This window comes from Salmo salar, chromosome 04 (genome assembly GCF_965601325.2).
Source record: "Salmo salar chromosome 04, fSalSal1, whole genome shotgun sequence".
In the NCBI taxonomy this organism is placed as follows: Eukaryota; Metazoa; Chordata; class Actinopteri; order Salmoniformes; family Salmonidae; genus Salmo; species Salmo salar.
In genome coordinates, this window is record NC_138294.1 from 24,296,600 (window position 1) to 24,312,654 (window position 16,055).

General features: G+C 41.4%; 1 protein-coding gene and 1 long non-coding RNA gene across 4 annotated transcripts in view; one reads left to right on the forward strand and one right to left on the reverse strand.

Annotated features, from left to right (window-relative positions):
* On the reverse strand, nt 1-15,393 carry LOC145850339 (uncharacterized). 3 transcript variants are annotated; one of them, XM_082974201.1, is made up of 7 exons: nt 15,263-15,389; nt 14,403-14,638; nt 13,860-13,990; nt 10,367-10,558; nt 3,655-3,816; nt 3,165-3,276; nt 1-1,767 (listed from the first exon to the last, which is right to left on the reverse strand). In XM_082974201.1, exons 1-7 carry the CDS (start codon nt 15,334-15,336, stop codon nt 1,529-1,531), a joined length of 1,146 nt encoding a protein of 381 aa, XP_082830327.1. In that variant the 5' UTR covers nt 15,337-15,389; the 3' UTR covers nt 1-1,528. The 3 variants fall into 3 exon arrangements, with proteins under 3 accessions (XP_082830327.1, XP_082830325.1, XP_082830326.1); XM_082974199.1 differs by lacking the exons at nt 1-1,767; nt 3,165-3,276; nt 3,655-3,816 and having other exon boundaries at nt 7,209-10,558; nt 15,263-15,393; XM_082974200.1 differs by lacking the exons at nt 1-1,767; nt 3,165-3,276; nt 3,655-3,816; nt 15,263-15,389 and having other exon boundaries at nt 7,209-10,558; nt 14,403-14,664.
* Nucleotides 14,475-16,055, forward strand: part of LOC145878615 (uncharacterized) — a 40,825-nt gene continuing 39,244 nt past the window's right edge. The window contains exon 1 of the long non-coding RNA XR_014392107.1: nt 14,475-14,742. This is a non-coding gene — a long non-coding RNA (uncharacterized LOC145878615). The remainder of the gene's footprint in view (nt 14,743-16,055) is intronic.

A 16,055-nucleotide genomic window follows, 5' to 3' on the forward strand; every position in this document is an offset into this window, starting at 1 on the left:
AATTGGTAGTTAGTCTTGTCTCATCGCTGCAACTCCCGTACGGACTCAGGAGAGGCGAAGGTCGGGAGCCGTGCGTCCTTCAAAACACAACCCAACCAAGCCACAGTACTTCTTGACACAATGCCCACTTAACCCAGAAGTCAGTCACACCAATGTGTCAGAGGAAACACCATACACCTGGCGACGGTGTCAGCGTGCACTGCGCCCGGCCCACCACAGGAGTCGCTAGTGCGCGATGGGACAAGAACATTACTGCTGACCAAACCCTCCCCTAACCCGGATGACGCTGGGTCCCGGTCGCGGCCGTGACAGAGCCTGGACTCGAACCCAGAATCTCTAGTGGCAGAGCTAGCACTGCGATGCAGTGCCTTAGACCACTGCGCCACTTAGGAGGCCTAAGCCCATCTCTAACACTGTGATTCAAGTACCTAACAATATGGAGCCATCTGAGTTTATTGTAAAATATTTCCATATGTGTTGATTCAAGAATTAAGTATAATGTTTTGGTTCGACTGAGCTAAGGGAAACTCAGTCACTGCAATTATTAAAAAAAATTGTCAGCACAGAGTCAAGTTAGTATTTAATTTCAACTAAATGGTCATACACTCACATAACGTGAAGTAAAGTACTTTTATTGCACAAAACCATACATGTGACAAATAGAATAACTTCTCTCACTATGGTAATATGACCTTTTCTGTAAATCTGGAACCCTTGCTTTGATAACATACATTTTAGAATACTTTGGAAAAGGTTCAACATTACATTACACACACCTTCACTACTACATGACAATCAAACCCAAATGAAGGCACTATCCTTCTCACTATAAAACACCAGCATCAACCTAAAGAGTCGACTTATGTCACTCTTCATCAGTGAAGCATTTTTACAGACACCATCACACCAACCATCACCATATCATCTACTCTGCCTCATACTCATTCTTTCCTCAGTTCACCTCATCCAGTTCCCTCCTACATCCCAAACCAACAGAATTAACTAAAAACGAACTAACTAGTACTACATGGAAAGATGTGGACTGTGGTGTGAAGGGATGACAGAGGCTCGCCTCGTAGGAGACTGTTGCTGATGTGTGTGGTGGTCTCTCAGGCACTTATTGCTGCCGATGCATCACGCAGGTGGGGGCTACACATTCGGTGGTGGATGTTCCAGCCTACCTACAGAGGAGGAGGAGCTGTGAACTGCAGAGACAGATGTGCCTGATAAAGCGCCGGGCCTGTCTGATGTCTCCCTCCCTGGCTGTATCAACGCCGACTCCAATCAAGCTACTACTTTACTGAACTGCATCATCATCTAGCTGTGACCCTCTTCCATGAACTGCCAGCTCCCTGAATTAGTTGTACTTTTTAAAAGAGACTTTGAGATTCTGTATGAAAAGCGCTATATAAAATAAAGAAATACATTTATTATTATTATTACTACATATCATCATACACTAATCATTTTCTGCTGGTGTATCCTGAGGTAGCTCCAGCTCCCCGTCCCCACGTACCAACTCTGCGCCTCACCCTGGTCTCAGCCAGTCTGTTGTCATGGATGTTGTTTTGTATTTCTGGTTGTAGTTAACAGTGTTGTTCCCCAGCCCAGAGTTCAGGATGCTGTCCCATCCACTGACCTCCACTATGTCACCTCTGGTCCAGCCCTGCTCAGTGATGTCGTCCCCTGGGCCCATAGCTGCACCCGTCTGGGTCTGGGAATCTAATATGGTCGCCCAATCTCCCCTGTTAGCCTCCAACCAACCATCTGCAGGAAGAGGTTAGAAAATAGACTTTACAAATATGGTAGAGAACTCTACATATGGAGTTTTTTTTGAGTCAATTACCTGGTGAAGTTCATACATTATAATGTGTGTTTTTGTATGTAAACATAAGTTGTATTGATTTCATTTTATGAATGGAAAGAAATAGCCAAGTGCATCACTATTCCCATTGAAGTTCTATTACTGTATGTACTCTCCTTCCGTGGCCTCCAACTGCTCCTAATTACAAGTCAAACTAAATGCATGCTCTTCAACCGATCGCTGCCTGCACCTGCCCGCCTGTCCTGCATCACTACTCTGGACGGTTCTGACTTAGAATATGTGGACAACTACAAATACCTAGGTGTCTGGTTAGACTGTAAACTCTCCTTCCAGACTCGCATCAAACATCTCCAATCCAAAGTTAAATCAAGAATTGGCTTCCTATTTCGCAACAAAGCATCCTTCACTCATGCTGCCAAATATACCCTAGTAAAACGGACCATCCTACCGATCATCGACTTCGGCGATGTCATTTACAAAATAGCCTCCAATATCCTACTCAAAAAACTGGATGCAGTCTATCACAGTGCCATCCGTTTTGTCACCAAAGCCCCATATACTACCCACCATTGCGACCTGTACGCTCTCGTTGGCTGGCCTTCGCTTCTTAATCGTCGCCAAACCCACTGGCTCCAGGTCATCTACAAGACCCTGCTAGGTAATGTCCCCCCTTATCTCCGCTCACTGGTCACCATAGCAGCACCCACCTGTAGCACGCGCTCCAGCAGGTATATCTCTCTGGTCACCCCCAAAGCCAATTCCTCCTTTGGCCGTCTCTCTTTCCAGTTCTCTGCTGCCAATGACTGGAACGAACTACAAAAATCTCTGAAACTGGAAACACTTATCTCCCTCACTAGCTTTAAGCACCAGCTGTCAGAGCAGCTCACAGATCACTGCACCTGTACATAGCCCATCTATAATTTAGCCCAAACAACTACCTCTTCCCCTACTGTATTTATTTATTTTATTTTGCTCCTTTGCACCCCATTATCTCTATTTCTACTTTGCACTTTCTTCTACTACAAATCTACCATTCCAGTGTTTTACTTGCTATATTGTATTTACTTTGCCACCATGGACTTTTTTGCCTTTACCTCCCTTATCTCACCTCATTTGCTCACATCGTACATAGACTTATTTTTCTACTATATTATTGACTGTATATTTGTTTTACTCCATGTGTAACTCTGTGTTGTTGTATGTTGTCGAACTGCTTTGCTTTATCTTGGCCAGGTCGCAATTGTAAATGAGAATTTGTTCTCAACTTGCCTACCTGGTTAAATAAAGGTGAAATAAATTAAATAAATAAAAATGTAGGCTATATGTATTTCTCCCTTACCTTGCTCCCCCATCTTTAATCCACTCAGCAGGTCAATGCTCTCTGGTCCATCTTCTATTGTCTCCTCTTTGACCCGCAGCAGATCAGGCTTCCCATCCTCCATGTCTACTGACTGTAAGAGATACAGAGTGAGAGGATGTTGGATCAAGAAATCTGATGAGCAGCCTGCTGTGGAGCATCTTCTGATTGGGCAATGCAAGCAAATTTTATACTATGCAAATGTGTTAGTTGATTGGATTACTTCACACTCTTCAATGGTTTGATCATTCAAAGGCATGGTCCCACACTTAAGACAAAATCAATCAAGACCTGGGCCCATATCTACAAAGAGTCTCAGCGTAGAAGTGCTGATCTAGGATCTTTCCATGAAATCTTATTCATTATGATCTAAAAGGCAAAACGGACCTAGATCAGCACTCTTACTCTGAGAGGCTTTGTGGATATGGCCCCGACCTTACACCATTCAGACAGTAGTTCACAGTGGGCTCACCTCAGTGATACTGTATGTGGTTCTGTGCTGCTCAGCTGGTTCCTCTGTGGGTTCAGGAGGAGGTGTAATTTGGTTGTCCTCCATGACCATGGTCCCCTCAGGGTTCCCCAGACCCTCCTCACACCTCTCCTCCTTCCCCAGCAGCACCTCTGGACCCTCCTTCTGGAAGAGAGAGGTGGTACAAATTACACAGACAGTGGTATGCAGGTTTGTTCACCCGCACCAGCAAGCAATTGCTAATAACCCATCCGCATCGGCCTGACCATATGTGATAAAGTGAAAATCAGAGGCCCCGTACCCCACCATAACCGTAAATATAGAAAATGCACTATGGGCTAGTCAGAGACAGCAACAACAACAAAAATGTACAGAGGGTGTCTTTAAAACAATTTTGGCCTGATTCTGCTTATAATTTCCGACATTTTGGTATGCTATTTGTTAGTCAACTTGTCAATAATTATACTGAACATAAATATAAATGCAAAATGCAGCAATTTCAAAGATTTTACTGAGTTACAGTTCATATAAGGAAATCAGTCAATTGAAATAAATTAGGCCCTAATCTATGGATTTCACATGACGGCAGGGGCACAGCCATGGATGGGCCTTGGAAGGCATAGGCCCACCCACTTGGGAGCCAGGCCCAGCCAATCAGAATGCGTTTCACCCCCGTGGTCTGTGGTTCTGAGGCCAGTTGGACTTACTGCCAAATTCTCTAAAACAACGGAGGCGGCTTACGGTAGAGAAATTAACTTTAAATTCTCTGGCAACAGCTCCGGTGGAACTTCCTGCAATCAGCATGCCACTTGCACGCTCCCTCAAAACATGATACCTCTATGGCATTGTGTTGTGTGACATAACTGCACATTTTAGTGGCCTTTTATTGTGATAAGCACAAGGTGCACCTGTGTAATGATCCTGCTGTTTAATCAGCTTCTTGATATGCCACACCTGTCAGGTGGATGGATTATCTTGGCAAATGAGAAATGATCACTAAGAGGGATGTAAACAAATTTGTCAACAAAATTTGAGAAAATAATATTTTTGTGCTTATGGAAAATTTCTGGGAGTTTTTATTTCAGTTCATGAAACATGGGACCAACACTTTATTTGTTGCATTTATATTTTCCTTCAGTGTAGATAGAAGAGAAGCTGCTTGTGTCATTACATGTTGCCATAGAAGACAAAATAAACCATTGCTCACCAGAATGTCATAATTCGATTGAAGCATTCATTCTATCTAGTTGACATCGGTGATGTTCTCTGTCACCTCTGTTTCTTTCACAGAGCAAAGACTTTTAGGGACCGGGAAGAAAATGCAATAAAAAAATAAAAAAATGTGAATGAATTTCCAAATGACATTAGTTTGACCGGTTGTAAGGAAATTGAAAGCTGTGACAATGACCCAAAAGGTTTCTGATAAGATTTCACTTTGGCTTGGATGCATATTTTATGTGGTTGAAATACTATCAGCTTTTATGATGGTGAAAAAGATTGCACCTCTACAGACAGTATCGAACTGCGCATTCACATTCCCTCAAGATGCTAAAATAAATATTTATTCAACCCTGTTCCGAAGTAAAATTATTATTTCTATTTTTACCTACATTTGCTGTGTCATTTTACTGCAAGAAATGCTTATAGTGCCTTCGGAAAGTATTCAGACCCCTTGACTTGTTCCACATTTTGTTACGTTACAGCCTTATTCAAAGATGTATGAAATAAATAAAAATCCTCAGCAATCTACACACAATACCCCATAATGACAAAGCAAAAAGTTATTTACACATTTTTGAAAATGTATTAAAAAGAGACCTTATTTACATACAGTACCAGTCAAAAGTTTGGACACACCTACTCATTCCAGGGTTTCTTTATTTTACTATTTTCTACATTGTAGAATAAAAGTGAAGACATCAAAACTATGAAATAACACATATGGAATCATGTACTAACCCAAAAAAAGTTAAATAAATCAAAATATATTTGAGTCTTCAATGTAGCCACCCTTTGCCTTGATGACAGCTTTGCACGCTATTGGCATTCTCTCAACCAGCTTCATGAGGTACCTGGAATGCATTTCAATTAACAGGTGTGCCTTGTAAAAGTTCATTTGTGGAATTTCTTTCCTTCTTAATGTGTTTGAGCCAATCAGTTGTGTTGTGACAAGGTATGGGTGGTATATAGAAGATAGCCCTATTTGGTAAAAGACCAAGTCCATGTTATGGCAAGAACAGCTCAAATAAGCAAAGAGAAATGACAGTCCATCATTACTTTAAGACATGAAGGTCAGTCAATCTGGAAATTTCAAGAATTTTGAAAGTCTCTTCAAGTGCAGTTGCAAAAACCATCAAGTCCTATGAAGAAACTGGCTTTCATGAGGACCGCCACAGGAAAGGAAGACCCAGAGTTAACTCTAATGAATTTATCCTCTGCAGCAGAGGTAACTGCACCTCAGATTGCAGCCCAAATAAATGCTTCACAGAGTTTAAGTAACAGACACATCTCAACATCAACTGTTCAGAGGAGACTGCGTGTATCAGGCCTTCATGGTCGAATTGCTGCAAAGAAACCACTAAAGGACACCAATAATAATAAGAGACTTGCTTGGGCTAAGAAACACAAGAAATGGACATTAGACCGGTGGAAATCTGTCCTTTGGTATGATGAGTCCACATTTTTAGATTTTTGGTTCCAAGAGCCATGTCTTTGTGAGACGCAGAGTAGGCGAACAGATGATCTCTGCATGTGTGATTCCCACCATGAAGCATGGAGGAGGTGGTGTGATGGTGCTTTGCTGGTGACACTGTCAATGATTTGTTCAGAATTCAAGGCACACTTAACCAGCATGGCTACCACAGCATTGTGCAGCGATACGCCATCCCATCTGGTTTGCGCTTAGTGGGACTGACAGATAGACAACACACATTTCTATGTGAATTTGGTTGGGTCGCATTGCAGCTTTAACTTTTTCTGCCCCTTGGTGTATAGGCTGTTGGGCGTACATACAATTAAAGCTTAGGCTTACACACTAAAGCCAGATAGGTTTTCCTTTCATTATTTTAGGCTAAATGTACCCTATAGATATAAATTACACAAGAATTATACATTTATGTATTTTTTAAGGTATCGTTTTCGCTTTACTCAACCCACCCGCCACCAACCACACAATATTTCATGGCCCTAAACCCACTCTCATTGAGTCAAACCGCACACACAGATAAAACACACTTTCAACAAAGTTTTTTTTTGCCATCCCCACTATGTTTGAGTTCTATACTGTAGTTACAGAATGACTTCACTGTTGTTAAACCAATCATGGTGGACATAAATATGATGTGGGTAAAAATAAGTCAGCTATGATAAGTCAAAAGTCAGACAAACATGACTAAACTATTTTGACGTGTACAGTAAGTGTTTGTTAGTGTGTGGGTATGTGTAGGTATATTTAGTAAGTGTATATTGGTTATAAAGCGCTGTCTGGTGTATGCAGAATAGGGTGAGATCAGATGTGATGAATATTGAAGAGTTTCAATGAAAGTCTTAAAATGAAGTCCCATTTTGTGTTTATTAAAACATAAACAAGTTTTAAATACTCCATATGAAATCCACACATACAGTTGAAGTCAGAAGTTTACATACACTTAAGTTGGAGTCATTAAAACTCATTTTTCAACCACTCCACAAATTTCTTGTTAACAAACTATAGTTTTGGCAAGTCGGTTAAGACACCTACTTTGTGCATGACACAAGTCATTGTTCCAACAATCGTTTACAGACAGATTATTTCACTTATAATTCCCTGTTTCACAATTCCAGTGGGTCAGAAGTTTACATACACTAAGTTGACTGTGCCTTTCAACAGCTTGGAAAATTCCCGAAAATGATGTCATGGCTTTAGAAGCTTCTGATAGGCTAATTGACAATACTTGAGTCAATTGGAGGTGTACCTGTGGATACATTTCAAGACCTACCTTCAAACTAGGTGCCTCTTTGCTTGACATCATGGGAAAATCAAAAGAAATCAGCCAAGACCTCCACAAGTCTGGTCCATCCTTGGGAGCAATTTCCAAATGCCTGAAGGTACCACGTTCATCTGTACAAACAATAGTACGCAAGTATAAACACCATGGGACCACGCAGCCATCATACCGCTCAGGAAGGAGACGCGTTCTGTCTCCTAGAGATGAACGTACTTTGGTGCAAAAAAGTGCAAATCAATCCCCGAACAATAGCAAAGGACCTTGTGAAGATGCTGGAGGAAACAGGTACAAAAGTATCTATATCCACAGTAAAACGAGTCCTATATCGACAAACTGAAAGGCCGCTCAGCAAGGAAGAAGCCACTGCTCTAAAACCGCCATAAAAAAGCCAGACTACGGTTTGCAACTGCACATGGGGACAAAGATCATACCTTTTGGAGAAATGTCTTCTGGTCCGATGAAACAAAAATAGAACTGTTTGGTCATAATGACCATTGTTATGTTTGGAGGAAAAAGGGGGAGGCTTGCAAGCAGAAGAACATCATCCCAACCGTTAAGCACGGGGGTGGCAGCATCATGTTTTGGGGGTGCTTTGCTGCAGGAGGGACTGGTGCACTTCACAAAATAGATGGCATCATGAGGAAAATTATGTGGATATATTGAAGCAATATCTCAAGACATCAGTCAGGAAGTTAAAGCTTGATCGCAAATGGGTCTTCCAAATGGACAATGACCCCAAGCATACTTCCAAAGTTGTGGCAAAATGGCTTAAGGACAACAAAGTCAAGGTATTGGAGTGGCCTTCACAAAGCCCTGACCTCAATCCTCCAGAAAATTTGTGGGCAGAACTGAAAAGGTGTGTGCGAGCAAGAAGGCCTACAAACCTGACTCAGTTACACCAACTCTGTCCGGGAGGAATGGGCCAAAATTCACCCAACTTAATGTGGGAAGCTTGTGGAAGGCTACCCGAAAGGTTTGACCCAAGTTAAACAATTTAAAGGCAATGCTACCAAATACTAATTGAGTGCATGTAAACTTCTGACCGACTGGGAATGTGATGAAAGAAATAAAAGCTGAAATAAATCACTCTACTATTATTCTGACATTTCACATTCTTAAAATAAAGTGATGATCCTAACTGACCTAAGACAGGGATTAAATGAAAACCTAGGATTAAATGTCAGGAATTGTGAAAAACTGAGTTTAATGTATTTGGCTAAGGTGTATGTAATCTTTCGACTTCAACTGTACATGTCATGTCTCAACTAAAAATCTGCATGAACTTGATAAACTGCATTAATATACTCATTAAAAGTGTCTTGGGGGAAAAAAAGTAAGTAGTTAAATGGAAGTAATGAAATAGGCATTTGTGAACATCATATAGTCTACACAGTACAAACACAATATGTCACAGACTTTTTAGGCTTATATATATATATATATATATATATATCACACAATGTCTGGATGAAATATTCTCCATCACTGAAATCTGTTACTGTCGTTAATCCAAATGCATCTGTGGATCTTTTCTGCTGACAACAATGAAAATTAATCTTTGTCTTTAATGCAGGGTTTGAGCTAAACGTCAGAAGCAATGGAGTCGAATGGTTACTTTCTATGTTATAGAGTGGAATGTTTTTTCTGTTGGTGCATCCTGAGATTGCTCCTCTCTGAGAACCTCTTCCCGCAGTGCATACAGGCAAACGGCTTCTCTCCCATGTGGACCTATAGGTGCATCTTCAGCTGGTGCTGGTGGGAGAACTTCTCACACTGGGGGCAGCTGTATGATTCTCCCCTGTGTGGACCCTCTGGTGTCTCTTCAGGTTGAATGAGTGGGAGAAACTGGCCCGGCACACGTGGCAGACAAAGGGTTTCTCCCCTGTGTGGACCCTCTGGTGCCTCTTCAGTGTGCCAGCCTCTGCGAAGCGCATGTGACATTGGGTACAGCTGAAGGGTTTCACCCCTGTGTGGACCCTCTGGTGGATCTCCACCTTCTGGGGGCAGCTGAAGCCTTTGTTACAGAACATGCAGAGGAACTGTTTCTTTTTACTATTGCCTGATGTTGCTCCCCTTTCCTGAACCTGGGCTCTAGCCCTTTCGTTTGAGTTCAATACCTGATCGAAAAGGACGCGGCTATGTGAATCGGAAGGCCCCATTGACGTGAACACTGGGTCGCGATCCCTGGGCGTGTGTAAAGGGGAGTGGGTTGCGACATCTGGATTTGTCTCTAAACTTTCCCTATAATCTAAGAAATCTCTGCCCTGTGAGTATCCGTCTCCTAGGTGACTATCTGCATTCCATGTGGGAGGAGCATCACCCTCTACTTTCACAGTCACTTCATCTACCGCTATAACCTCCCCTTTCTTATCTAGGCACCCTTCAGAGAACACACTAGTACAATGCCGGTTCCAGTCCCCTCTAGACAGATCAGTCTGTCTCTCTAAACCCAAGGGCATGTTGACAGGTTCCATCTCTGTAGTGTAAGAACAAGACGGATCATTGCCAGCTTCTAACGCGTCACCTGAGTCCAGATGGGAATGAACTGTCCTCAAGTCACCGTAAAGTAAATACTCTGAGGCGGGAGCAGGAGGACAGCCCAGTCTCCCCAGCCCCAGTCTCTCTGTGTCTGATCTGTGGTCAGATCCTGTGTGTAAGAGCCTTTTTGTGACAGTTAAAGTCTCTGCGTCCGTCTCTGTCTTGAGGACGCCGTTCGGCTTTCCACTGACCTCCGCGATGCTGTGTCGGGTCCTGGGCTGAGGCGTGGCGGCGGTGGATAGGTCCTCCATGGATTCAGGGGGCACCACTCCAGCCACTGCGCCAGTCTGGATGTTTCTGCTTTGTTGTGGGTCATCTCCTTCAGTCCTCTCCTGCTTGACCAGAGATGATTCTCCAGGACCTGCAGCTTCTACATCTGCAGACTGACAAGAAGAGAGGAGTTTATTAAGGGTACATGAGTAGAATTAGATAACAATGTCGTAGCAGTATTTCCTCTGGCAAAATTAGTAGCAGTGAATTTTAATCCAAAATGAATGAAAATAAAATTATGCTGACACCATCTAAAATATAATTTATACCTTCATAATTGGGCCCCAATAACATATTTGTACAATTATTTGTTTAAATAAATTTTAGGGCTGACCCCATTTAGTCGACTGATCAATCGTCTGGTCGATAGGCTGTTGGTCGACCGAGATTTCTTTAGTCGAGCAGTCTAAATGTTTTGTTTTTTCCCCATGGTGCACAAGACACCTGTCTGATTCGCGCCTGTTTCATACATTGCGGGGGCCACGGGGATGGCACAGTCCATCACTCTAAGACATGTGATACTGAAGTTATATGGTTATATTATGTAAAAATAAATGGTGCAACACTAATAAATCAAATCATATTTTAGAACAAATGCACTTTCTCCCGTGTTGGATACAGTCGCTGTCCACATAATCTTCAGTGCGCCGTAGAATTGGCGCCTTTCCCTATGTTATGTTATGATTGAGAACCATGCGGCAGAGGCAGCAGCAGCAGAGATGAGGAAACAGCCCTTGCCTTAGCCTAATTGTCTAAGAAAGTTGAGGAGAGAGGAAACTGCAATTTAATTAGGTCTACAATCAATAGCCTAACTGTTAAATGTGCCTGGATTTATAAATCATCTATAAATATATATATATATATATATATATATATATATATATATAGCCTACGGATTCCGTTGACACCAAGCCTTATGCAATGGCAAAATGTTGGATAAAGCAATTTCACAGATTCGGCTGTTTTTAATCTTTGCTATGCTGTAATAAAGGCTTTAAAAAAGTTTGTTACAACAGACTGGCATTACTTATTTATTTAGTGTTGTTTACACTGTTCCAAACAGCCAGAAAAATAATATTGTAATCTAACAACACCTGTTTGTCACACATAATATGCTCGCAGCTCTCGCTCCAATACTCTACATTTTCTTTAACTTCTTATTGTTATTATTACAATTATTATGATCATCATTATAATACGTAATGTCATTATGATTAGTCATCTTTGTATAGTAGCCTTGTATAACCACCATCGAGCTACAGGCCTAAGAGCGCATCCTGTTTAGTTATAATACCTTAACTTACTTAGCCATATATTTCAATATATAGGCTACCGTAGCAATCAATCAATCAATGATTCCCTTGTTCATGCCATCACACAGCATACGAGGCATTCATGCTTTGAAATGCAATCAAGCATTTTCGTTTTAAATTAAATAACAAAGGCAGCTTTGAATAATTAGCCTAAACAATAAATAAACTGCAATTCACAAATGCATGCAACTGTTTTTAGTCTGCTGTAATAAAGGTTTTATAAATCATTAGTGCTGTTATTTAGTGTTGTTTACACTGTTCAAATGGTCCGAAAAAATTATATTGTAATCTAAGAGCAACTGTTTGGCACACGTAACTCACGCAACGTTTGCTCCTAGACCCTAATTTTTATTGATCTCCAGTAGTTTCCACAACTAAGTCAAATGTCTTCCCCAGATCTGACTTCCCCTTTACCTCCTGAGCAACCAATAAACATTAACCCATATTTTTCACGTCCTCTGCATCCATTTTGCTGTCACGTGTTACTGTGTTCGTAGTTTGCTATAACCAATTTATTGACATCATTATGATAGGGCCTAACCTATAGCCTATTGGTTGCATGTGATACTTACATGTTTCACGTAAAGAGAGCAAGGGTTGAGGGAATAGGGAATGTTTTTCCTAAACAAATTAGGGATTTCGGTAAAATAACTTTTCAGTCAGAAACAAGTAAGAAACTAAATGGCTGAAATGAGGTTGCAGCATCAGCACCGACAGCGCAATAAACACATGCTGTCCCTCTGGTGCCTTTTCACTGCAGTAGGGAGGAAATCGAGACAACGTGAGCCAGTCACACAGGCACTCCATGTCTTTCTTTTTTTTTTGCACAGTGTGATCCTCAGGCTCTTTCTTGAGTAATTTGTGTGTCTTAATTATTTAATCAAACAGTGTGCTTAAAGCATTAGACAAGCTTTATTCAAACATATATGGAAAAATAAGTTTAAACATTTCAACCAATCGATTGGTTGAAATAACAGGACGACTCTCGGTTGACCAATATTTTTATTTTAACATATTGGACCATAAAAATAGCCTATGCATGGTCCATATTATCAAATGTGCTATTAGCAATAAGCATTATCACCTGTAGCCCAACTGATGCAGCATTGTGGCTATAAATTAATAGGCTGAAGCATGGGGTTGCCTATCTGCATTTACCCTATTGGGCTAATCATCTTTTAGCTAGTTAGCATCCTATTGCTGAATTTTATGTCCCAAAAAACATGAATAACAGAGCGAATATAATACAGGCCTACCTCTTATGATAACTTGGAGTAACCCCCCCCCCCAGAAACCATTTTATGTCACTATCCCCCCCACCCCCCCAACACTTTCCCTGGTTGCCACTACTCTTGCTCAACTAAAAATGTTATCTGTCTCATCAAAAAGAATGTAAGTAACTCCCCCAAAATATTTTGAGGAAGGGTTGTGTTTTACCCCAAGTTACCCTACAATTGGCCCGTGTTACATTTAGCCCCACTCTCCCCTATACACTCACAGGGAATTGGAGCAGGAATGTGCTTAACCATGCCACTGCTAAAAACTACGGGTTTAAAATGGTGCAGTTTGCTAAGGAGTTGAGAAAGTTGGAATGGAAAATTGGGATCCTTCTGTTTTTAACAAAGGCCATTACAACTGCTGTTTTCCCGGTGATTGCAAGAATTGTTATGCATTGACTGCCTATCAGAATTCATGTTTTTCGCACTATGGCACTCATAACTTGAATGCGCCTCGAGAGGAATATCTCTCTCGCATAGAACACACAACAACAAGCCGACTAGGTAAAAAGAAACTATTCTACTATGGGGTTGTCGTGCATTACTCGTTTTGTTTGCAGAGGCAAAGTAAATGTGTACTGTTCTAGAATCTTTAAAGTGCGCCTCGGCAGACACATTCTTTTCATGTTCCATATTTCTTTGCCGTTGCGCAGCGCCACAGATAAATGACTGCAGCGAAAACACTGTGTCAGAGAAGTCTTACAAGCTCCCCTATGGTAGATACATGTAAGAAAGTTAATAGCTGAGGCGAGCCTTTCTGAAATAAATGGGCCACATTTGATTAACAAAGTAACAATCTTTTTATGCAACACTATTACACTAACCTCTATCACGATAACTTCCTGGGTTGAGGTTCCACTCTCCTCATCAACAGTAATTGGTTGGTCATCTCGCCATGTATTGTGTCCGGCTGGCTTCACAACGCTCCTGTGACCTACAGTGAGATGTCCTTCACCTGAGAGAGTGATTGGGGGAAAGACGTGGTTAGGTTAGGTACTGTCAATGTTCAACGGTATATTGTACACAATTGATAATGTCTAGATTTGGCAAGGATGTAAGGTAACACTTCTAACTCCTTGATATACTATTTATTGATTGATGTAATATGTTCCATGCATTACATTGTTTTCATTGGGTAAATAATACAAAGTGGACTAAACAACAATCTGGTTATAATATGATAGTGTCTTTGCACAAGACAGCCAAGTATTCCTGGGGAGTTATTGCATACTATCAAAAAACTGACCAAGACCCAATTCTGGTTAACCATCTACACTACAGTACGTGTTTAACACATCTAAGGCCACACATGCGCAGAGGGGATTGGGGCGACAGGCAGCGCAACTTCGGCCTTCTGCAAAATGTACCTCTTGCCATTCCTCTGTATCGGTCGAGGATCTTGACACTTCTAGGACGAATGGTCCTCTCTGCGCGCTCCCGTGACACCTTCAGTTCCAGCAGTTGTAGTTTCCTCCGTAATGTCCTGTTTTCTTTCTGGCTTTGAGTAATTTCCAAACGAAATACCGCATAGTCGTCGTCTACGAGTTTACAGATCTCTGCCACAGCGGCATTTGCTAGCACCTCCATGACGGAGGCTATTTGACTGTGAAAAACCATACAGTTAGCCATTGTTAGCAGCTAGCTAGCTTTACCTAGAACATCTAGCAACCAAGTCCTGTCTCCAACGCGAAATAAACACTACCTGAGGTAAGTATGTGATTCTGTGCAGTTAGGCATATTTTGAGTTCCAGGGTGTTAATAAACGTCTAAATAACAATACTAAAAACGCTATCGTGATAATTGTTTTGGGTAACTGTTCACTTCCGTTTACACTGAAGAGAAAGAATCTTATTGGTTGGCGTCATAGCTCAAAGGCTGTGGTTAACTGAAAAAGGTGTGCGCTTTGTTCTTTGAAATACGGTACTGATTATTACCTTACATATCAAATCTCCTATTCATGATCACTATCTTTCAAGCTTACACGGAACTCAAACCGGCTGCCCGCGTTCGCCATCGTGCATACATTTATTTTGCCCCCCTACACCAAACGCAAGTTAAAATATCAAAACAAACTCTGAACCAGTGACATTAATTTGGGGACAGGTCGAAAAGCATTAAACATGTATGGCTAGTTAGCTTGCACTTGCTAGCTAATTTGTCCTATTTAGCTAGCTTGCTGTTGCTAGATCATTTGTCCTGGGATATAAACATTGAGTTGTTATTTTACCTGAAATGCACAAGGTCCTCTACTCCGACAATTAATCCACACATAAAACGGCCAACCGAATCGTTTCTAGTCATCTCTCCTCCTTTCAGGCTTTTTCATCTTTGAATTTATATGGTGATCTGCATCTAAACTTTCATATCTTTCAATCACCCACGTGGGTATAACCAATGAGGAGATGGGAGAGGCCGGACTTTCAGCGCGATATGTGTCAGAGATAGGAGTTCTATTTTAGCCCTTGGCATCGCAGACGCTCGTTGGCGCGCGCGAGCAGTGTGGGTGCAATAATTGAATAACATGGATTTCTAAACACGCTCGCGCACGCGACGTGTCCGGTCTGGTCAGCATGTTAGAGCATACTCTTTCAAGCTTAGAGAATACTTGTTTAGAACGAACAGTGTGTTAGCAAGAATAGAGTTGAAAATAATAATTACTTTATTCCGTCTACTCAGTAAGGTAAATATTCAAGTGCTTGTTCTAGCCTAGGCTTACTGTCGCTGTAAAAACAGGTATTTATACAAGCCTGTTTCAAATGACAAGTTAACAAAGTGTTAATTAATAAGGGGTATGTGGTTAATTACTCTCTTACCCCAAGACACTTCACATAACTATAATATTTCTGCTAAAGAATAGTTCCCAGACATCCCCTGCATACATCTCAAATCGGTCACATAGATGTTATTGCGAGTGCAGCGAAATGCTTGTGCTTCTAGTTCTGACAGTGCAGCAATATCTAACATGTAGTCTAACAATTCCACAACAACTACCTAATACACACAAATCTCAGGAAGGAATG

Bases quoted from the DNA above. Each gene is read 5' to 3' on its own strand.
- LOC145850339 (XM_082974199.1), bottom strand. From the start codon at position 15,336: ATGACTAGAAACGATTCGGTTGGCCGTTTTATGTGTGGATTAATTGTC. The intron at 14,639-15,262 runs GTAAAATAACAA...GGTTTTTCACAG, and splicing joins GAGGACCTTGTGCATTTCAG to TCAAATAGCCTCCGTCATGG. The intron at 10,559-13,859 runs GTTAGTGTAATA...TCTTCTTGTCAG, and splicing joins AGGAAGTTATCGTGATAGAG to TCTGCAGATGTAGAAGCTGC.